General features: G+C 39.0%; 1 protein-coding gene across 4 annotated transcripts in view; it reads right to left on the minus strand.

Annotated features, from left to right (window-relative positions):
- GREB1L (GREB1 like retinoic acid receptor coactivator) overlaps positions 1–24213 on the minus strand; it is a gene marked incomplete at both ends in the record, with an annotated part of 65156 nt that overhangs the window by 20220 nt on the left and 20723 nt on the right. For all 4 annotated transcript variants that reach the window (XM_082014852.1, XM_082014853.1, XM_082014851.1 and 1 more), the window contains 12 exons: positions 1112–1451; positions 3606–3739; positions 5353–5545; positions 6901–7081; positions 8920–9117; positions 12216–12350; positions 13002–13130; positions 13981–14307; positions 18888–19073; positions 20839–20976; positions 22711–22830; positions 23162–23299. In XM_082014852.1, coding sequence (XP_081870978.1) covers positions 1112–1451; positions 3606–3739; positions 5353–5545; positions 6901–7081; positions 8920–9117; positions 12216–12350; positions 13002–13130; positions 13981–14307; positions 18888–19073; positions 20839–20976; positions 22711–22830; positions 23162–23299 — 2219 coding nt within the window. The remainder of the gene's footprint in view (positions 1–1111; positions 1452–3605; positions 3740–5352; positions 5546–6900; positions 7082–8919; positions 9118–12215; positions 12351–13001; positions 13131–13980; positions 14308–18887; positions 19074–20838; positions 20977–22710; positions 22831–23161; positions 23300–24213) is intronic.

Raw genomic sequence — 24213 nt, forward strand, 5'->3', positions numbered from 1 at the left:
CAAGTTTTTTCATTCTCTGCCTGATCAGATTCATCTATTGCACATCAATGGCTACATGGATATTCACCTGCAACAGCTTCACACTCAATCCTGACCTGCACTAAAGGTCTCACAGGCTGCCCCAGCAATGTGCAAGGGCGGCAACCCTTTACAGCAAAGGGCAAGAAAGAAGCCCTTACAGGACTCACAGTGCAGAATGATTTAAGGTTGGAATTAATGCCTAGCCAAAACACCCCGGCAGCACAGAGCTGCTAGATCACATGCCGTTTTCTCCTTCGTGACTACTACTTTCCTCTCTTCCCTCTCCTGCTGCAGACAAGGTTTGAGAAGCAGAGGTGATAGCATCTTTAAAGCACATTTTCTCTGCTTTTGGTTGTAGGTGAGCTCTTTAAGAAAGGCTCACAAAATTCATTCCTTTTCTGTGTGGTTTTGAATACACTGTATAACTCAGAGTAGAAACAGAAAATTAGTATCTCTGTGAGGCTTAGAGCAAGGATCAGGACAGATAACCAAAATAACTTATAGGGTGGTGCCTAAGGCAGGCAATCCATTCGCCTTTTTTAATGTAGTGAGGTTAATTCAGGAAGTGTGTTTGGCTAGTTGAACCATGCTCTTATAAATCCACGCAAAAGTTTAGCTTTGTGCATATCTGCTGTGCAGAAGAGGCTTTCAGCGTGCAGTGGTTTAAGAAAAGAAGTCTATGACAAACAGAATACTTTACCAGTTATCAGAAGATGGATGGACAGAGCAGACAACAGATACGCTAGACAGACAGATAAGTTGGTGGAAAAAATTAGTTTGCCTAAGGAGGTCTGAGCTCTGTTTTCTGAGATTCAGAGACGAAACCTGACTCATGCTGTTATTCAACTAACAAGAGAGATAACATCCAGTGTTTGACTTCATGGGCCAGTAACAATTAAATTTTCTTCCAAGTTTCTACATCATTTATGCTCATCAAAAGTACAGTAAAATTCCATGGAGACAGATACAGAACATGCACCCTTTTACTATAGAATAATTAACCTATAAACATGTGGGAATGAACACAAAATGTGTACGACAGCCAGAAGACTACAATGGGCATACAAAGAAATATTTAGTTTCTGCTAACCTTCAACCGTGTCACAAAATGTTTCGCGACAGTAAGCTCTGAGGCAGGATTCCCAAGGAGGATCTCAAAACGGTACTGCAGACCTAACTTGTCTCTTACTTCTTGTAACCTCTCCTTGGCCAGCATGGCTAGCTGCACAGATGGCACCCTAATGACGAGCATGTGGCCACAGCCATTCTTATCCTTTCCTGGAGAAGTGATAAGGTCGTCCATTATACTGAGTGTTTCAGGTGTGCTGTGATCTCTTAGTGGGGCGATGGTCGTAAGAGCCATCAGAGCTTGGGAATACTGCTGAATGAGAAGGTAGCAGCGAATCACCATGCTGTGCAGCCGGGGGTACCTTTGAAGGAGATACATTTCTGCGTTAGCACATGCAAAATGACAGCAATGTTTGAAAATTAGCCAAAAACCAGGACCATGTGGTAAAGTAGTACGCATTTTTTTTCTGTAGCACTCAAAGGAGGAAGCCTTTGATTTCATGGACAATAATTTTGCACAAAATCTAACTGTGTTTTAATTAAATGCATATAACAGTCTAAATGCAGCAGATAAAGAGCCAAGTCCAGTGCTCAAGTAACTGAAATTATAAACTTCTGTCACCTTCATTTGGGCCAGAATTTCAGCTAAAGATCTTTAATGTGATGGAGATACATATCATCTCAGATCTGGTTCACTTTAAGAGCACAGGCTATAATTGCTTTGCTGTCCACAAGTTTTTTCTTCTATGAACTTGGAGGATCGTCGCTGCTTCAGGTCGTTTGTGGGAGAAGTACTTCACAACTTCACATCTCTCAACTTCTCACCAGCAAGTTAAGACTTACCAATAGGGATTGCTAGCTCTGAGCCAAATCTGAACTTCCATTTTGCCTTTTAACTTACATAGCCAATGTTTCTTTCTCTCTCATTACAGCTATATACAGTGACAACAGATTATGAACTCACAAAGTAAAATGCTAAGGAAAAAAAAGAAAATTAAAACCTACTCAAGCAAAAAAGCACTCCATTTCTAGACATTCCCCATGAGTTCACTCACCACCACAACACAGAAAAAACCTATGCTATTATGCCTTGAGTGCTACTCTTGCGTCACAGAAGTACAAACAACTAAAATAACTAAAAGCTCCAAATTTCTCTGGTCTTTTTCTTGAGTAATTTTATAGACAATATGGGATCCATTTGAATAAAGTTTTATGTTTGTCTTTAACCAGTAGGTACAGTATCTTGCTCTGTATACCACAAGCTAGTCATTAAATCAATAAATTTTTAAAACACTTTTTACTCCTCCTCCCATAAAAGTACCCACTGCACTTTTGCTACTAGAACAAATGGAGCCTTTCTTATAACACCAAAATGTCTGCAGTGTTTTCAGACTTGTAAGCTTGTATGGCTCACCCATCCAGATAGAATAACACAGTTTCTTGAAAACAGGCTAAATCAATAAACTGTGATGCAAAAGCATGTCCTGGCTCCAAAGCAGACATTCACCTCCCATCAATTTCTAGTCTTATCCTAACCTCATATCAGGGTAGTATTTGCACATACACTAATCCTCCTTCATCCTTTTCCCCAACCACGTTTTAAAAACAGAAAGAGAGCAACAGTGACCACTATCTCTTGCACTGGACTTGACCAGAAAGACTATGAGAAGTCTAAAGAACTGACATATTAGGATTAACTGACCTTATTATTTATCATATTCATTACTTGCATATTTGTAGATAATAATAAATATTAAGGATTAATGGTGTGCTTAATTATTAATTTATGTTGCTAATTTAACACATTTGATATTGTATTTTACTTAATAAATATAGATACATTTGCAATTATTATATTGACCTAAATAAAATAGGAAAAAAGTACTGAAGACAGAACAATCCTGTTGTAGTAAGTACAAAAATACAATGAAAGCTGTAGCTTGAACTGTTATAAGGGGTCTGTCCTGCTGATACGCAGCATTCCTGTAACGTGTGCATTTAATTATATCATGGATATGTGCTATGAAAGTAGCTTGTTCAGACAGCTGTAGGGTACTAGTAAGCCACTCTCAGGCTCTGAGTTGCAGGAACCAAAACCATAGCCAACTAATGAAATAACAAAAATTATGGTTTTGAATTGACGTCACTCACCTGGGCCACCACTGACAAGTCTGTTGGCAGTCTCAACAAGAGAGTCACCAGCAGTGGTGAGGTATGAAACCTCTCGTACCTTCTTAGCTTAGTGAGGGCTGAGCCAAAAGAAGAGAGCAGCACAGCTGAGCTTGGACTGATGCTCAATAGGCCCAATCTCTTCTATAAACAAATGAAGGATATCCCCTCCTTCTTCAACAGCACTAAATTTGTTACAAAAATAAAAATTGCACATACTTCACAGACTCCAAGATCAACATCAAAGGTTATCGTGTCTTCATCCCCCTGTGATGGGACTCACAAATATATCTGTATCCTTGAGTTCTCAATTAAGCAGAATCCCAAGTTCCCATGTTACTATTTACCTTTCTAAAAGCGTGTTGACCATTTTTTCAAAGGTTTCATCACATCTCAAAAGGGGACTTGTGACTCCCCATTGGAGGGATTTGCTGTATTCATTCAAACCAAAGTACAGCTTGTCTGCACTTGCTGCGTCATCCTGTTCCATACAGAGATAGCAAAAACATAAGGAAAACTAGAACCAAGTTTAATTTCGTCATTTAAAAAATAAGTGGAAAGTATTTTCCGAAGCAAAATAGCCTTTCTTTTCATTAATTCTCCCCCAGTGATGCTATTTGTTTGTTTCAAAGAACACAATAAAATGTAAATTGCTTTCTACTCAACTTATCACCTGTCTACAGCTAGGAAAGACAGACGTAGGTCCTTGCAAGTTTTTCAATATATCTCCTACCTGTGATTGCAGGGCATTTCCAAAATCCTGTTAATTATTTTCCAACTCCCTATCTCTGGCTTATATCTACTGCCAACTGTTATCTCAGTTCTACTTAAAGCAGAACCTGAAAACAGAAGGATTATTAATTTCCAAAATTATTCTTGATTGCCACTTCTAATGGCAATCAGAAACTCCTCATGTCTTTGCTGGAATGTAAATCTGCAAATAGCAATCAGAAAGGCAAAATACTTGCTGCCTCAAATTTCACGGTGCCTTTGCTGGAAGCACAGCATGGTCTCCAGTGCATTTACATCACCAGTGATCACTAGGAATGTAATTAATCACTTACAGTCTCCCCTGTTTTTATGGGTTTCTTTTTTTAATCAGAAGACTGAAAGTTGTTGATTTTTTACTTTTGAGGAACAAAAAATTGTCTAGACCATTTTACAGAAAGTCACCATGCTGGCTTATGTTAACAATCACACAGAAAGCAAACTTTGAATATTCATTCATAGAAACATAGAATCATTTAAGTTGGAAAAGACCTTTACGATCAAGTCCAACCATTAACGTAGCACTGCCAAGTCTGCCACTAAACCATGTCCCTAAGCACCACATCTACGTGTCTCTTGAATACCTCCAGGGATGGTGACCCAATCACTTCCCGGGGCAGTCTGTTTCAATGCCTGACAACCCTTTTGGTTCATTCCCTCACTTCGACTATTCGGTTTGACTTACTTCAAGACACTTTACAGACACCAATGGCCCACTCAACACAGTAAAGTCAAACTTGATATAAATATACCAAACAAGGAAAAGGAGAAAAGGATATTTTTAAAGCAGGTTTAGCCAAAACATCCTCAGAATCAGCTGGCTGAAATGGTGAAAAAAGCTAACGGCACAAAGTGTCAAACAGACCTTTCCCATCTCTTCTCTGCACAATGATGGCACCTATTACACCATAACTTGTTAAACTAGCACACAACTTTTATTAGTACCAGAGAAGTAATGAACGGATTTGACAAGCTGTGACATATAACTTAAGAGTCAGAAGTCAGACTGCTTCAAAATGGAAAGCCAGCTGCAGAGCTTTATGGCATGTCTACATAGCCATTGTCTGACCAGCGCGTAGAGAGTAATTTCTCATACTACATGACTGGACAAAGGAAAATGTGCAGTACCCGAGCCTAAATGTCAATGTTACCTCTGCCATCAGCATCCCAGGGCTACGTATCTGGAGCCTGAGAGAAAGAGTTCTTTCTCTTCAGCAAAGAAAGAACTCCCTTCTAACAATTTTCTTTAATACACGTCTGCCAGATTCCTTTAGGTGTGAAGTCCACATTAAAATTCACAGTTAGAATTAACAATTAAACACTTACCACAGTGTCAAATTGTATCCAATGTACCTCATTGCTAGAGCTGATCCTGGACTGCTGTGTTTGCAAGGCATAAGGAAAAGAGCTGACCTGAAGAACAAGGAGGTTGAATGCTTCAAGGACCTCCCTGCAATTAATAACTCTATCAGCCAGACCATGACTGGGCTCACCATGCGACAGGGAACTTGAAATGGCACTGCAGAAATAAGAATGCAAAGAATTGCCTTACTGACATCTTGAGATTCAATGGAGTACTCTCTTCCTGCAGAAAAATCTCCAAATGATCATGGCATTGAGAATCACAGCTCAAAAATATCTTTGGAAGGGTGAAAGATGTCAAAACTATTTGAGTGTTCTCTGTAGGTAGACTCAGGCAACAGAGGGAAAAACCGTAAATAGAGGACAAAAATCTGCTGACAGTGAGAAGGTGAATCAGTGTGCCAATTTAAAAGAGCATCAGACGGAAGAAACAAAAAAATAAACCAAAGCTGATGAAATCCCTCTCACTGAGAAACACTGTTGCGTGAGCTGTGGGGTTCGTATATAATGACCATTTTACAAAATCCAGTGGATTTTCCAGCATGAAAAAACGTATTTCTAAAAGACTGGGGAACCTGATAGTCCCCTGATGTCCTGATTTTCAGTTCCTGGAATTATCTTCATCTCCAGGATATTCAGGAATTCCAAACTCAGTGTACAGCAAAGACAGTAACAAAAATGTGATGGTGGGAACAAGGAAGGAAGAACGTTGGTTTTACCTATTTTCAGCTGTCCTTCAAGGGAAGTATTTTGCTTATTGTAACTCTGATAATCAGACGAATCCCACAGCCTTACGCACCATGTCTAAATCACATTAAGGTTTTTCTTCTCAGTTTACTCATGGAACAAGAGCAGAACAATTAACTTTAGTTATTTATTTCTTTTTCCATAGTAAAGTTGTGATTCAGTGTGAAGAAATATTTCTGTATGTGTCTGTACGTGTTGTTGTGTTCAGATCTAACGCTGGCCAAATCCAACACAGCTGTTTTTTAAATTCTTTTCTTACAGGAGCTAGGGTGTTTTTCAGATGATGCAAAGAGTTAAATGTCTTTAAGCCTTCTTATATTAAAAACACCACCATCATCAAGGATAAAAACATGACTTAAAGCATGAGTGGCTTGTGAACATGGGAAAGACTTGGGTTTGAGTAGAGAAAAAAGGGCGGAGTAGGAAAAAGACAATAGGAACAAAGTAAGTTGCAAAATCCCTCCCTTTTTCCTGGACTTAAGTACCATAGCACTTACCCCTACAGTCTTATTAGGGATCCAAAAATCTGAAACTAGTCTCACCTATCTTCAACCGAATCAGAATTAGTTAACAAATATTGTGGGCAAGCAAAAAGGATGGTTTCTGATTTTGAGGCATAAAATGCCTTAGGTGAAAAAATGTCTTAGGTGAAACAAAATGCCTTAGGAGAATGCACTGGGTTTCTAAGATTGTAAGTCTTTTCAAAAACCTAACTGACAGATACTGGGAGAGGAGGGTTTTCCTTTGGTAGACTGAAGCAGCTACCTTGTTAAATCCACATGGGCATTGTCATGAACCAGTACAAACAGTGTATAGGGATTCTGCTTCACTCTTCTCATGAAAACTTCAAATTTTGTTTGAATCTCATTGTCTAGCCGAACCACATATTTCTCAGCTCTCTGATATGCCGTTCCATTGTCTTCTAGGCCCAAGTCCACAAGGACACCTGTCAGAAAGAAGAATACAACAAAAATCTTTTACTTCGAGTGCATCCAAAAATGAAGTGTCAATGGTAGATTGCCACTTGTCTGCCAATACCAGGACTTAGCCAAATCACTGACAGACCCTAGTAAGATGATGATTATCCAAATGCATTTTCTCTCACAATGGGGACCAAAATGTGCTGCTTGGCTTCTGGATTTCCTCCCAAAAGTGCTTGAAGACCTTTCAAATACTTCTCACATTACCAAAAAGAAAAAAAACAAATTCAGACCTCCATAAAAATGTCTAGATCAGTGCTCAGTTGGCTATGCTCCATGATACTAGGCCAAACTTGTCCACATTTAGGTAATATATTAATCTTACTCGAGTCAGAAAAAGTTATCCTGACCTTTCCTTTGCAAAAAAAATCATAAATTTACATAAAACTGCCTCTCACTAATATCATATCATGTAATTTTTTCCATGCTCTACTTCAATGTTACTGTCAATACAACTACTCTCTAGCAGTCTTTGAAATGATAGATTGCCATCATATTCATAAAGCAGGCATGTTGTAATGTATATGGCTTTGAACACCATTTGAATTAAAGAAATGGCAATAAGACACTGTGAAATGTAGGTCAACTATGTATTTGCCAGGGTCTTAATGATTTTTTAAAATTATGTTAAAAAGTAAAGTAAAAACCATTCATTTAAAAAAAGAAAATAAAATAAATTTGAAACCCTGTTAAGAGATATCAGAAAACCTCTGGTTTAGTGTAGCAGCAAATTAAGGAAATAAAATGTCTGAAGGAAGAAGGAATGGAACAAAAAACCCCATAGCGTTACATTAGAAAGGAAAAACACCCTGTACTTCAAGTAATCAATTTTACTCTTTTCATTTTGCTGGTAAAATAGTACAAAGCAGAAAAAAAAAAACCCAGAGATGGACCACAATATTGAGCAATATCAGGACATATCTGCATAATCAAAAAGTGTGGGACTGTTTACTTCAGAGTAGAAAACAAGAGGGGAAAAAGCCAACAGCTACTCAAAACCACTCATAGATGCATTACACCAGAAGCTCATATCCATGTTTTTCGAATGCAAATACAAGGGATTTTTAGATAAAGCTGAAGGGAGGAAAAAAAATGTTCAGTTGATAAAAAGAAATCCTAAATACACAACTATCCTAAGTACTTCATTACTCCCTGATATCAGAGATCAAGAGTTAAACAGGACCAAACATCTCTATGGGTAGTCCTTAGATCTGTTAGAAAGTAATTTTTTCCACAGAGACTCTTACGCTTTTCTGGATACACATCAGTCACTAACAGAGTGGATAACGGAGGTCATTCTCAAAGGAGACATATTCCATACCTGTCCACTAAAGTTTTCTTGTTCCTCTTTGCAACTATTGTGTGCCAACGTGCATGCATTACTCAGGCGTTTATCTACCTAATAAGAGAGCTTTCTGCACATACTTCTGTGCTAATACATGAGAGCATATGCACAAATGTGTACCTAGAACAAATGGCATGAACAGGTTTAGGGAATAAAAGATCTGAACAAGTGCATTTGCTCATCCACTCCTTCTCTTGACAGATGAATCCTTCTCCAGGTCGTACCTTCCTCAGATCTGCATGAATATGGCAATTTCTTTTGACACTTACATGGCACAGCTTGGGCCCAGTTTATGAAAGGAAGATATTTAGAATTCACCAACGATACGAACTAACAGAGCTAATATAGGACATGCAAAACACATGTTGGAGCAACTTCCTGCTCCATTTATACCAGATAGGATTTAATAACATCACATACTTTGGTTTAACAGTCTCTTTTCCCTCCTCTCTCTTTTACCTGATTGTCGAATCCGTTGAAGTGTCTGCTGCACCAGGACTTCTGAACGGGGAACTATAACGATGAAGTCTACTTTGCTGAAGTGGCCCAGATCCAGGCTCTGATTGCCACTGTCTGCTATAGCACAAACCTGGGACAAGAGCTTTCTGGCAACTGTAAGCTGTGGCTGGTAAATTTGGAAGGTATCAACATCCAAATCTAGAGTGTGTTTGTTTGAAAAAGAAAACAAAACACAACAAGAAACATGTTTACTTTCCCACCCCCCCAATAAACATGAAACTCCAAATAGCCTACCCTCTATTATGAGAAAAAATAATCAATCACCAGAATAAATCCCAAAACTCTGGAGAGCTGGGTACAGATCACAAATGTCAACTTCCTTTTTTTGGATCAAAATACGATTACATATAAAAATTATATATAAATAATGAGTGTATATGTATATATATAAAATATATGTGTGTGTGTGTGTGTACACACAGATAGCTCTAATCACCTCCTGAAACTCACAGGTCTTCAGGAGCATCCCTCCATGACTCCTGCTGGGAGAACCAGCCATGGATGTTGAGGTTGCTGGGTGCTGAGGTTGCTGTGCTCAAGGCATGATGGGATGAGCACCAGCACATGTATTAATCTGAGGAAACTGAGCCTGCATTGATGATCTTGCAAAAAAGACTTTAAGAGGACAGCAGGTCAGTTGGGAGTTTGTTTGTACATCAGCTCTAGTCTGAAGTACTGAGCCCCACTCTAAGTCAGCACTGAGACAGCCGTATGTCTATATAGTGACTGATAGTAGTTATTGAGAGCAGCCCTGCCAAGAAGGACTTGGGGGAACTGATGGGTGAAAAGCTGGACATGAGCCAGCAATGTGCGCTCGCAGCCCAGAAGGACAACCGTACCCTGGGCTGCATCCAAAGCAGCGTGGCCAGCAGGTCGAGGGAGGGGATTCTGCCCCTCTGCTCTGCTCTGGTGAGACCCCACCTGGAGTCCTGCATCCAGCTCTGGAGCCCTCAGCACAGGGAAGACATGGACCTGTTGGAGAGGGTCCAGAGGAGGCCACAAAAATGATCAGAGGGATGGAACATCTCTCCTGTGAGGACAGGCTGAGAGAGTTGGGGTTTTTGAGCCTGGAGAAGGGAAAGCTCCAGGGAGACCTTATTGCAGCTTTTCAGTACTCAAAGGGGGCTTGTAAGAAAGATGGGGATAGACTTTTTAGCAGGGCCTGTTGTGAGAGGACAAGGGGTAATGGTTTCAAACTAAAAGAGGGCAGATTTAGACTAGATAGAAGGAAGAAATTTTTCACAATGAGGGCGGTGAAACCCTGGCACAGGTTTCCCAGAGAGGTGGTGGATGCCTCGTCCCTGGAAACATTCAAGGTCAGGTTGGACTGAGCTCTGAGCATGCTGGTCTAATTGAAGATGTCCCTGCTCACTGCAGGGGGGTTGGACTAGATGACCTTAAAGGTCCTTTCCAACCCAAACCATTCTGTGATTCTATGATCTGCTGTAAAAGGAAGACAGGCAATACACCTAGGCTATAAATCCCAATTATTGGGGGGAGGGCATTTATTTGTTTGGAGGTTTCTTGATTTTTAACAAAATTTTAGTCTCAGATTTATTTGAACTTAATAGAGAGAACAGTGGGCTGGAGTTTTGCTTTCTACAGGAACACACCAGAGCATTCATGTTTCCCTACATAAAAACATTTTCCTATATTTCAGTGTTTCCAGTAGGTAAATTCTACACCCAAGAATCCAAGTTTCACTAGCCCCTGAATATTTTCAATTTGCAGATTATCAAATTAAATCTTATAATGCCATTACAGTTTTTGTTAATGTCTACTACAAACTAAATGCTGATTAACAGACTGCTTATCATAAAAATTACCTAGCGCAAATTTCTTAAAAAAATCCAAAACTAGTGCAAATTTAATACACAAGAACTATTGTTCCTTTTTTTAGTAATAAGACACTTTATAAAAACTTGCAATTTACTAGAAAATTGGAAGGCGTTTGGGGTGAAAACCAGATATGTTAGTTTTATATAGACACATGTGTATTTGTGTGTGCATGCTTACCTCCTGCTCAAACCTGCCTCAGTGTTCACTTCAGTACCCTCTCACTGCCTAGGAGACTTACTTCTCCTTTTTTTTTAATTCAGGCAGACTCCCAGTAGCTTCAATCACTGTACAGCCATATTTTAAAGACAAAACTAGCTCAGAATAATCGTTTAAGAAAACGTGAAGGTTTAAAAAAGCACTGCTGCACACCATTACACAGTAAGAACAAAAAAAACCCCCGAATCAAAAGATCGTTCTCCCTTCAAATAAATCCTTTGAGGAAGCTCAAGACTTGTTCTTCTGGGGGTGCCAGAACAAAGTACCTGGCAGCGTTCCTAATTGGATCTTCTGATCCATGTGGAGACTATAAACCACCTTGCTTTCATTCAGATCTAACACTGAGCTGATTGATTTAAGCTAACTAATGAGAGTCAAGAGCATACCTTTCTTTCACAAGGAAAAAAGCTTTATTGGAGGTTGAATTTCTTTGATACTGAACCTAAAAGAATCTCAGTGTTCACAGCAGCTCAATGTATCTTTTACCATTACTGTCGTATGAAAAGGAAAGCGTGGTTAAAACTCTGAATAATGAAAGAATTCCAAAATGAGAAAATGATAATTAGCATTTTTAGACAGGCAATCCTAGCTCATCTTTTGCAATTAAGTATCTCATCACATTATGCTGAATAAGACACAGTTCAAATAAGCAAATTATAGATTACACTTGCCTAGCACTTTCAGTCCAAGATCTTAAAACACTTTCCCTAAAAGTTTAAGACTCAGGGCACAAGTGTGTAGTACATATTATTACCATTTTACATGTGAAAAGTGAGGAATATCAAAAGTTAAGATACAGGAGGACACCTGGGGAGATCAGAACAAGAACAGAGTTCTCCTCTGCCTTAAGCCCCAGGCTGCATTCCTTTTCTAGGTGCAAAAGGTGAGATGAGTCCACACTGTCAACGTTACAAAGGAACATCTTCTGTACTCTGCTTAGTGCAGAACAGAAGATCACATTTTTTAGCTTGGGAATTATAAAACACAGGGCAAAAAATGCTGCTGAAGGTTACTACAGAGATTTTCTAAGAGACTGCTGTATTGCTACATTCAGCTGGCAGTACTAATATTTGAAGGTTGGCACATTGACTGCAGCTGTGCGCTCAGACTCTTCTGAGGCACACGCGTTTTGACATTTAATAAACTACTCATTTCACAACTTGCATGTAAAAAAAAATTACCTGGTTCTTGTGTAGAAACCATGGCAATTGCCTCCTGAGATGACACACACTCACTAACATCTCCATTAAAAGGAATAATGACACTTTCCCCTCGCTGCTGTAGCATTTTCTCCAGCAGCTTGTCCAAATCATCACCTAGATAAGAAGTAGCAACACCAAATTATCTGGAAGCCATTTCAGACAGATTATGTAGAACATTACATACACACATGTTCTTACATAGCTGATGTCCAATCTGTGAAGGGGCAAGGGTCTGGAAATACAGGGAAGAGAGGGAGGGAGAATATTTTTCTCTTTTATTTACTGATTTGCCAGTTGAATGAATTTCAAAAAAAGACACCACAGCTGAATAATTTCAGCTCTGTGCCTTTACAGCCAGCAGTGATATCTGATGATTACAAAGAAACACACACTATAAAACCACTTCTAAAACCTGTGCTAAAACAAGAAAAGAAAGAAAAGAAAAACAACAGAAGAAAAGAAAAACAAGAAAAGAAAAAAAAACGGTGCAAACAAGAAAAGACTCAACGCTCTTATGGGTGCCCTGCAGTCACATTCAGCAGTATAAACAGTGTTAAAAATGTTTTGTCACCGAGTAACTCACACTGCACGGGTGAAGGAGATGAGCACTCCTTTACACACATGGTGAATGGAGGGAAGGAAAGAATGCCGCTTGGTGGAGTGGGCAGAGCTGTGTTCATGTGCATTAACTGCTGAACAGAAGACACACCAACCCTAAAGAAATGACTGTCTTGGCCAGAACTTCTGTTTCTTAGGATCACTCACCTAAAGATGTATTTTTGAAATGCGATGCCAGGAAACTAACTTTCCCAGTGATAAGCTCGTAACTGATCTCTTTCAAAAATTCACTGGTGGTAAGCATGCTTTCTGCAAGTGCCCTGGACTGATACTGACCTGGAGAAGAGGGGGGAAAAAAGCGAGAGCAATCTTTAATAAAGTGTACTATCAACACAACCTTTTCATCGTACAAGTGTGGGGCACACCGATCTTCAGTCAGGGATCTCCACTGCCTTTACCCAGTAGACTGGGAGAGCAGTCTCAAGTTTGTTTCGCTAGTGATGGAAGAGTTAGTTATACTCATTTAGCACATCCTTTGCAAGCAGTTGCCTATAGTTTTGCACACTTGGGTGACAAATGATATGCAAAATAAGCATTTGTACCTTAGATGGAATGGAGGGTTCTAGGTAAGTATGAAAAAGTAATTATCCCTAGTGTGAGAAAAAGTAAAAAATTGACATTAGTGATTTATCTGCTTACAAAGGAAAGATGACTAGCCAAAATTCACTTCCATCCAGACACACACACACAAACATCACAGCCAGTCACCAATATGGAATTTGAAAATCGACATGGTTAAAAGGATAAAAAGCATGTTTTCTTTTATAGTGGTCTGCAGGAGACTATGGTCAATCCAATATTGCCATGTGAAGTAGCACAGCTGTTACACAAAACAGAGAAAAACTATTTTGTCACTGGGTCACTTCTTCTAAGGTAGCTACACAAACAATAAAGTCTCAGGCCTCTCAAGGAGTAGTAATGACTAGCATACAGCTATTTTTCTAGATCTTCATGGACATCAGTACTCCAAGTCTTGATGGAGGAATACTAAACTGTGACATTGCAGTGTAACAATACCATGGAGAATAAAAAGAAAAAAAAGGATTTATAAACTGGAACAGCAACTTGAGAAAATTAATTCAGCAAAATTGCATTGGTATTCGAAGTGTGCTGCACATATACTCACCTAGGACTACTACACAGAATTCATTTCCTCTTATCTTTGATGCGCAAATGGCAACTACATAATCTGGTAGCTTTTGCTGATGTTTCATTTCATTGAGAGACCTCAAGGTCTCCGAGATGCCCTCTGCCAGCGAATTCTGGGTAACAACCACGTGCACGAGATCCCGGGATACACTAGCAATTAACCTAGCAAGCCAAGGGAGTTGACCTGGTGACACAGAGATACACTGTGTGCTCATTTGCAAGGATCGCTCTCTCAGAGTGAACTCCTGCATAGCTTTCAACATGATCTGCTCAAATTCTTCCCTCAGGGGTATCTGGTCAGGACCTACATTGAAAACAAACAGAAGAACAGTATCTCATATCAAAATGTTATTGAACCAGGAATAATTACATGTCTGTCTTAATCTGACAAGCTCCTTCACCATATTTTTTACATTTACAAAACCCACTCGCTACTCAGTGGATATCTACCCACATTGCTTATTCTTGGTTTTGCATATTAGAAGGCTCTCTCCCACCATCTCCCCCCTTTTTTTTTTTAACAATGAAGTATCTCACTGCTAGCTCTTCTACCTTCAGCAAGTGGTGGGACAAACAAGGGAGTGGGAAAATATGTGGCTTTTGCCTGGAACAGAAGGATTAATCATGTAGCCTCCATATGTTTTTATCGCAGAAAACTCAAATACTTATCCTCACAGTCTAATTGCAGCCATGCAGTATGACAAAGCCCATCAAGTGGTCTTCGTTTTGCTTTTCTTCATCATGCATACTAGTAAACTAAGCATGGATGTAAACAAACATGTTGAATGTCTTCTTTTACTTTAGTTGCATTAGATTAATTTATCAAATCTTCAAACTTCTAACGTTAAGAGGTATATGCAACTTTAGATCTACATTTGCCAGACTTTGTAAACTGTACTGTGAACTTGAACTGGAAATAGAAATATAAACTATCCTATCTTAGCATCAGTCCCCCAACTCAGCTTCAGTTAATATTTTGCTCAGCAAGATTTGTCTCATTGTCAAAGATACTCGGGAACAGATAAAAATATTCATGAACAAAGAGTAAGAAATAACCATAGCTTAAGTTGCCAAGATCTCATGTCAGTGCCAAAGGAGACAGCTTCACACTTCAGCAGCTTGCTTTTCTACGACAAAAAGGGGGGGGCTTAAATACCAGAGTTATGTGCAATGCTGGGTTTTTGGTCTTATGTTTTCTTTCAGGGCCAAAGACAACTAGCAAAATGGGCAGTGAAAAAAAGGAAACAGAAAGGTTGTGTGAGAAGCAGGGCAAGGATTGGGTAAATAACCTATAGTACAGTCTGTAAAAACTGCTGCCTGTTGTCATTTTGCCTTTTTGAGAAGTCACATATGGACAATGTCACCATCCGGTTACCATAGGATGGTAGGACAACTATAGTCTTGTAAATGCAAGGCTGTTTTCATTTTTGATGCAAACCGAAAAGTTCTGATGAGTCTAATTTAATGCAGCGTAGGTGTAATTCTCTATAGTTCTCTTTTTTGGAAATATATTTTCTTTTCCCTTCTAAGAAAGCATCATGCGTTCTAGGTCTTTGAAGATCTTGAAACAGAAAAACCAGACATTTATTGACAGAGAGATAAATCTTCTGCAGAAATAAAGCTTATCTACAACATATCAACCACAACAAAAAGATGTTATACACTAAAAGAAATAAAAGCAAACTTTTGCTGTTTGAGAAAGGTTACTTAAGAGACAGGCTGCAGACACAGGGGTCACCATGAATCCAAGAAAATGAAAATAATCGTACAAATGGAAAGACTTCTGTATGAGAACACACAGAATTTCATTGAGATGATATGGAAGACATCACTTGATAGATATATTGATTTTGGTTATGAACAGTTTCATAAATACATATAGAGGAATCTGTCAATGTTAAAAGGGAATACTTGGAAGCTTTTCTACAGAAATGGGTACACAAAGGATCGTCTTGACTTCAGAAAACAAAACTGCAAAGCAAATACCGTAAAATATTAATATCTGAAAAAGACCTTATTAACATAGTGATGCTTCTGAAAGCACCTACAGTTTAAGACAACATATTCCAATGCCATCCATTTCTGGGCAGGCAGACTTCATGATGCATCCCACAGAGAACTACTCCTCCAGCCATCTCAAACAAGGAGAATTGCTGGAACAACCTCTTGCTTTGAGTGTCTGACTATCCCTTCCACCGAAGACAGAGACCTGTTCCTGCCTCGAATCTGGATGCGCATTCAGACACCGAAGCTACAAAACACCTCTGGGTGTCACGGCACACACACAGTCAGAGCAATTCAAACGTACCACAACAAGAGAGAGGGGAGAATGAGTTTATAATTCTAGACGAGTAGTTAACAGAGGGTCCAGAAGTCTCCTACGGCTGAAAAACCAAAACGTAGACCTTAGCACTGCATAGGATGAGATTGTGCTTGTAGAAACGGGAGCACAAGAGTAAAAAGAAGGCAATTACAAATGATAGAATGTAACCCATACTGCAAATGTCGGTACTGTGAGGTATGAAAACAAAGCTTGAGAATACTTCACTATGAACACTGCCAAAAATAACAAATGTGAACTATGAGTAAGTACAGGAGACAGACTGTAAAAAAACACTGAAATCAAACATGCCTCTTGATCTTTTTTTACTTATTCCTTTATTACAGTCAGTGGAATTTATTTACAGCAATGCTATGGCTCACAATCACAGCTTTAACTGTGTATAGTCTTCACAGTAGGTTTAAAATAAAAGCATCAGAAATGCACTTATTTTGTTGGATTTGATTTGTAATATCTTTGTGAGATTGCTCAGCTTATTTCTGAAAACACAACAGCATTATCCTACAATTAATAATGTTGTCATAATCTTACAGAAAAACTGGAAGGAATTCTCAGATATATATTTTTTTTTAAAAAGGAGCACTTTCATAAATAATGTTCTTATGATCTGCCATCACAGTCATCTGCAAACATATTTTGTACAAGTAGTGAGATCTGAAAAAATTAGGCAAGATTCTATCTGTTTTATTGTTCTGACTGCTTTTTTATCTTTGCCTTTATCTTACTCTTTTGCACTGTACTCTGGAAGAAAGAATAACTTTTTAGTCCTACTCTCTCAAGAAAAGAAGAGGCTCATATGAATAAACTGTTAATTTATGTTTGTATTTGTCTCTTCTTCTTGTCAAAACTTTTTGAAGCTGGCTGCCCACCAATCATCTTTAATCTGCTTTGATTTTACAAAATGGGATAAAGGCTACAGTTCATTGCAACTGTCACAACTCCAACGGTTTTACGTTTGTAGCAATATTCAAACCAGCAACATGTTTTGATCCCCATGCTCTGCAGAATGTTTTTACTTTTCTCCTCATTAGGCTCTTTCATCTTACGGTGCTGGCACCCATCTCCACATAAGGCCAAATGCAAAGCTATTCAGCTTTGCACAGCTAAGAACAAAAGCCAAAATGAACACCTGCTAATGAGGGAACTGCTTTATGCTGAAGGCACAGTGCTCACTAGACACAGCTCTGCTCAGCTCTAGAACCTTTGCACGAAGCCTCCTGCAGTTTGCAGCAGATATATAGACTTGCTGCATCCATCTAAAGTTGGATTTGCTCATGAAGTGTGGTTCACTGACAATATAAGTTTCAATAAGTAGTTTATTTTTATTTGAAAATATTGTAGCAGCTGGCTACAAGTTTCTCTGAAGGAAATTTGCAAGCTGCCTTTATCAATCCAGAAATGTGTGAAGCAGCTGGTTTTAACATGCAGACTACAAACTTTCCAGTGAAGATGAAAACCTCAAGTAACAAATTTAAGACCACTGAGAGAAGGGCAACAGAAAAACATGCAGCCTGTAAAAACTAAAGAAACCCCTCTGTCAGTTCTAACATGGCATCCAATGGACTACTGAGGTAGAGAATGACAGATAAAGCAAACGAGTTGCTTAGAGAGTATTACAACACAGAAGATGGCCTCCTTCCTGTCTGTAACAGTGCTGCATCAAGGGAGAAGAGCAAAGTATAAGAACCCGTGGCTGAAACCTGCACAGAGCACATTTGCCACCCAAATTATAGGGTTATCACCAGTTGTGCTTCTTTCAAAACGGTTGCACATTTCATACCATTATGTATTACAGATGCCCTAGCGGAAACCCAGTACGGGAAAAGCAGTGTGCTCTTCACAAAAGTCCTTTCACACTCCTCTATGATGAGCAACATCTTTTCAAATACAGAAGTTAATACTGAGACTGCTGTGAGAAGTTTCCCAACACTATCCTGCATTATTCTTTAACTTCTAAAACGTTACTGTTAACACTGATGCTTTTTACTCTAAGGTAGGGAAAAATGTCTGGACCTGCAATCGAAGAAAGAAAATGTGGTTTGCTGGTTTGCTCTCAAACTTGCAAAGACTCCATTTCAAAAACATTTACAAGAATGAGATATTCATTGAATCACTTGCCTTAGCCTGAATAACAAATGTGGTTTTCATGTAAACGGTGCTGTCACCAAAACAATGATGACCATCACACATCTGCCAGCATTTGTCACAAAACTGAATAAAACAGACCGAGTGACCTTAGAAAGAGCTGTGATAACTGATGGTTTGATACCCTAAGCAAATGAGTTATCTGCATTGCAAATCCATTTTCACAAAGGTGACCTGGTCAATCCCCATGTGGAGAGCAGAAGTAGTATCAGCCTTTAAATTCACTTCACTTCAGTCTGATGAACACAGTAGCCAAGTCGCACACACTAGATGGAGCCACTGACCTCTTCCAGGCACAAAAATAGCCAGAAAATTGGCTCTGAAACGGAGGTGAAGTGTGGGGGGAGAAAAAAAGGAGCATCACAAATAAAAACAAGTGCTTACGACAAACTGCTTACCTAGTTGGACAAGATACTGAATAGTTAAAAGTATCATATTCTCTACGCTTAGCAGCTGACTGCTGGTCAGACCCAGGAGATCCAAATCCTTGTTTTCCAGCTGTGGAATCTTGTAGCAATTCACCAGCAAGGGACTTACAACAATATCACCGACATTTCCATAGAAGTAAGGTAAAGTGCCATAACCTTTGATAAAAGAAACAAAAATAAACCCAGAAATTCACAAAATATGCCACTATATGAAATCTTGCATTTCTAAACTTCTCCTTAATGTTCCCTTGCAAAATACACTGCATGAGTGACTGTTCTTGGCATTGTAATTGCCTACAAAATAAATGAGATCGGCCAGTGATACTTTGCTGTATTTTACAACAAATGATCACATAGATTTGCAAAAACTAACAATAACTGCATATCAGCAGGATAATAGATTGCTGTTATCCAAATACAAATGAGAATATTATCTATCAGGATCTTGCCCTGACCTTTAAATACAGATTCTCCATAATATAGTGTACAAAAAAGAAAAATCAATGGAGGAAAAAGTACATTGATCTTAACATTATAAAAGCAGCATAAGTCACATTAGCATTGATTCAACCACTGTGGTATTGCTGTGATTGATTTCACTTTTTTGCCACGTTTCCATTCTGTTTTCATAAACAGGTTAAATAAACATCAACAACTAAACATGCTGTTCTGTAAGGTAAAGCACATGAGCACAGGCTAACTCCTCTTTTCCTTGAGAATGTTTTTGTTTTAAAAAAATTTCCACACAGATTTTGCCAAGCCTATCCATTTGGGTACATCTGGTTCTGTACTATTAATAGGACTCTGCTTCTCAGGGCCACTAACATTTAGCTTAACCGAGGACTTCACTGGCAACTCTCCAACAGCCTAGGGGCTGCATTCAATTTGCACTTAAGCTGATGACTGTAGGCACCCTCATCTTTAATAAGGAACTGTTTCACTGAAAACCATTAGAGCACCATGCTAGAGCTTTAGAACAGGCTTCCAGAAAACAATACTAAGCAAAACAAACCAGAAGTGTAACACTATTCGTGATGGATTTACTAGTGTAGATGGCCCTGTTAATGCTCTGGGAATTGGGTGTATTAGGATTATCTGTGCAATTGAGGACACGGAAAAATTCTCTATTTCTTCAGGAATGATAAATTATTCCATGGATTGTATTAATAGGCATGTTCTATTAACACTGAAGCTACTTTATACAACCATCTGTACTATGCTGGACTGAGAAGAGATTTAGAGTCAAAAAAATAACCCATCAAAATTTTGGCAGTATTAGCTGACCCATCTTTTGTCATATAGTATGCCCAAATAGCTCAGGTTGAAAGAGATATTCACATTATGAGTCATATTTTTAAATAAAAAGCAATGTCTTTCTAAGGCTTAACCATGTATTTTATACAGCTAGAGGATTTTAAAAGCCTGATCTGTTATCTCAGTTGCTTACAAGAAGTATGGACTATAAAAGACAAAAAGTCAGTATGATTTACTTCTGATTAGTCAGTTCAAATCAGTTTTCTGGTTCACATGCAGAATTCCTGGGCTTCAAGATCTGAACTATAAATGCTGCAGGAAATATTTGCTTGTTTTGTAAGTTGTTTACACTGGAAAGCTATTTTCATTACATGGAAATATTTCTATTCTTGGATTTTACAAAAATCTTATTTGTACAAAACTTCAATTTGGCCAGAGGTTTTGTATAAATTTGACCTAGTTGTGACATGTTTGCAAATCAGGTTCTCCAGAAATCACCTAACTTCCAAATTTAAATGTTGAGCAACTAAAGTAAACTATCTGTGACAAACTGACTTCATATTGTACTAATGCCAGAACCAACAAAAAGAAACGAAAAGACGCTTTCTCTTAGGGGAGCATGTATTTGTTCAAAATGCTGCATTTGATTCCCCAGAGTAAGACTTACCTATCAGAATCACTGGTCTGACTCCCGAGTTATTCAGCAGGTTTTCAGGAACTATTACAGTCTCCCCTGCTGGGATGGGTTGAGGCTGTAAAATTCCAGTTAACATGGATTGAGGAACTGGGACTGACAAAAGAGGGTCTATAAAATAAAGAAAAGAGAAGCTTCCATTACTAAAAGGCTCATACTGTGATTTGGCCTTATGAACAAATGAAAAAAATTACTGCAGATCACTAACTGTAATAAAATTCAGAAGGTCCCTGCATTTCCTGCTACAGTTTTAAGTAATTTAAATTAAGAGCCTATATCCTCCTGTAGCACCAACCCTAAAATAAAACTTTTTCTGACCACTGTATTGTTGGTGAGAATGAGAGAGGAAAACACAGGTTTGAATATGCATCTTTAAACAAAGCCAAGTACTAAGCCAAAAGGCTACCTTTAAGATGGAGGCTACCTCAATACTGCCTCTCAATACAAGGGAGAAGGCTGCTCTGACTTCTGACTTAGAATATACATAGATAAGAAAAACAAATACAGACCAAAATCTCAAAGCTGTCCTTAGACAGTTGCCACAAGGAGAAAAATGAGGCTTTACTCATGAAAGAGCAAGAGCAGCTTTCACAAGTACAAAGAAACAAAGTGCAAGAATTTTGTAATCTGTAAACAGGTTTCAGTGTCTTTCTGCTTCAGAAGTTTCTCAGGCTTCATTTGGTGGTTTGTAACAGATTTTCAAACAACGTCATCAATACAAAAGCAAAGGCAGCATGAACGAATGCCTATGTTTTAGCAGTGGAAGTTGTTTATCCAATAGAAAAAAAGTACTACAAAAGACTCATGGAAAATGGAGTAGACAGCAGAGGCAGTAGATTGGTGGAGACAAACTCGACAAAAAGGGGGACACTGCTGTGTATCACATATCTTCAGCAGGTCTCAAGCTAGAAACCTACAAAAGCTGTGACTGAATTGAAGTGCTCAAGTAGGCAAGCCTGCACTATCATGTAACCATTCTTCCTATGATGAGTATCTCTGAAAATTAACTCCAAAACGTCTCAAAACCAAGCCCTCCAAAGCAGAGTTAAAAATACGTTGTGCATATTGACAAGTGGCTTTTTTTCTTCCTTGCATGTTTATGCTCTCGGTCTATGGAGACAGGAATAAGTAATTGTTTATTCCCCTTTACGAAGTATGAATCCCACAACTGAAAAGTGCTTAAACAGTGAACAGTTTTATTAATGGCTATGTGTAAAAAGGTACCTACATGGATATTGATGAGTATTCACACATACTTGTAAGCAATCCTATTTCATATCATGATGTTACATATATGTCCTACAGCTCTTCCACGCACAACAGACATCTGGTCTCACAAACTTTATGCTTCTAACTAAACATGACCTAGTGGACATCAGTGTCCTTTGTTAGGCCAAAATTATATAAAGCCATTTTTCCTGTGCAGGAGCAGAGTGTACAGTTTCTGTAGCATGCCACACCAGACTGAGATATAACATTCAAGGCAAAGGCTAATGGAAAGCCTTCAAATATGTTCATATAGCCATACACCTGCACAATTTTAGAAGAACTGAGTTACATTTGGGGGACTTGCATAGCTTTATTAATATTCTTTGCATTTTGCTTTCCCCTCTCTCCCCCAATAGTTTCACTTTCCCTGTGTCCCATCTGAGATTATGGCAACAAGGACCAGGCAATCATGTGTGCTTTTCTGGGGCATCTGAAAAACTCTCCATGGGGTCCTTAAGTACTTCAACAAGCTCTGTTATGTTTTCTGTGCAACACTTAAGAGAAGCAGCACAGGGCTACTGGTCTGGCTGAGTACAGCTTTTTACAAATGACATCTCTGTATTATTCAAGTTTTACCTGTTCTCGCCGAAGGTCGAATTGTAGGAACAGGTACCGCTAAACCAGGAGGAGGAACTGGGGACCCAGGAGACCATCCCCGGTGACGTTTCTTCGGTGGTCCAGAACTGGACATTGAGGCTGAGAAGGAAAGTAAAAACTAAACCCCAACCTCCCAAGCGACCAGATTCCAGCCCACATCTCCATTTCACATTGGTGTTGAGCTGTTATCACGCCACTCAGCACCAGCGGTTTACACCTAGATTTACACAAAGCCAGACCATGATGTGAAATATGTTGTTACCTGTGTTAAAAAGTACAGCATTATCATTAATGGTCATGCCAAAAACCAAATGGCTCTGTAAAGACTGAACTGCAGAAACGGCTATGATGAGGAGAAAAACAAAATCACAAATTTCAGGCCCAACAGTCAGTGCAGCTTAAAATAAAAGAACAGAGAGGCTTTCTTTACCTTGGTCTCCAGTTGCACAGCCAGGGCTTGGAGATGTCGAGTGAGGCATTGGCCGAGAGACTGTAGAACTCAATACACTATTTCTTCCTCCATTAGCGTTTCCATTAGCAACATCAGTGGCACGCAGTGAAAGAGGAGCTGAGTATAATAAAATACAGAGTGTGTGGCTTGAGACAATCTTGAAAACAAACAAAATAATACCGCCGCATGCAGACACAAAAGAGCAGGGCAAGATGCGTGACAAAGAAACATACTCCAAGGAAAGCATGAAGTGTACTTGGCAGAGAATAATCTGGGCACAGGCTGCAAAATCCTAACCTTGAAAGGGGGTCTCCAGATTTCAGAGTGAGGAGGATAGCTGGAAGAAAAAAATCCAAAACAAACCCCACTAAAATAAAATACCAAATTACACACACACACAAAAATATTGGAAAGTTTGTGACACATTTTTTTAGACACTGAAAATGTATAAAAAAGCACATAATGAATTAAATTTCTAAAGATTTATAAGCCTCTCTGGTGCATGTATATATTTTTCTAACAGTCACCCATGTGCCATACACAGTAATTCACTACAGGGCTCTAATCTAAAGCTTTAGCAAGCGAAACTGGGCAGAGAAGACAGGACAGTTTGCTGTATACACGCTGTGAGCATTACTGAGGCAAATTATGCTTAATTTTGCTACCTTGGCCTAAGACAATCCTCCAGTCCCAGCAGGTCGGACACCCTGACCAGACCCACTATATCCAGATCATTAAATGAAACTACAACAACAGAGGATCACAAGAAGTTATCCTCACGCTTCTGAGCTCCTTCTTATTCTTTTTCAGAGACTAATTTTTGCAGGAGAGAAAAAAAAGAAGGGCATAAACTGCATAGAGCAGATACAGAGCCCACTGGGGACTACAGCTCCTTGCCATATCTGCCAGCTCCACAAGGATTTTGCTCCCAGGAACATATTCCAGGAGCAACAGCAGGAGATGGTACAGCAGCTTGCTGATGTCAGCTGCAACAGAAAGAGTTTGAGATGTGGGTATTTGGCTTAAAACAA

This window comes from Phaethon aethereus, assembly GCF_964289735.1.
Source record: "Phaethon aethereus genome assembly, chromosome: 2".
In the NCBI taxonomy this organism is placed as follows: domain Eukaryota; kingdom Metazoa; phylum Chordata; class Aves; order Phaethontiformes; family Phaethontidae; genus Phaethon; species Phaethon aethereus.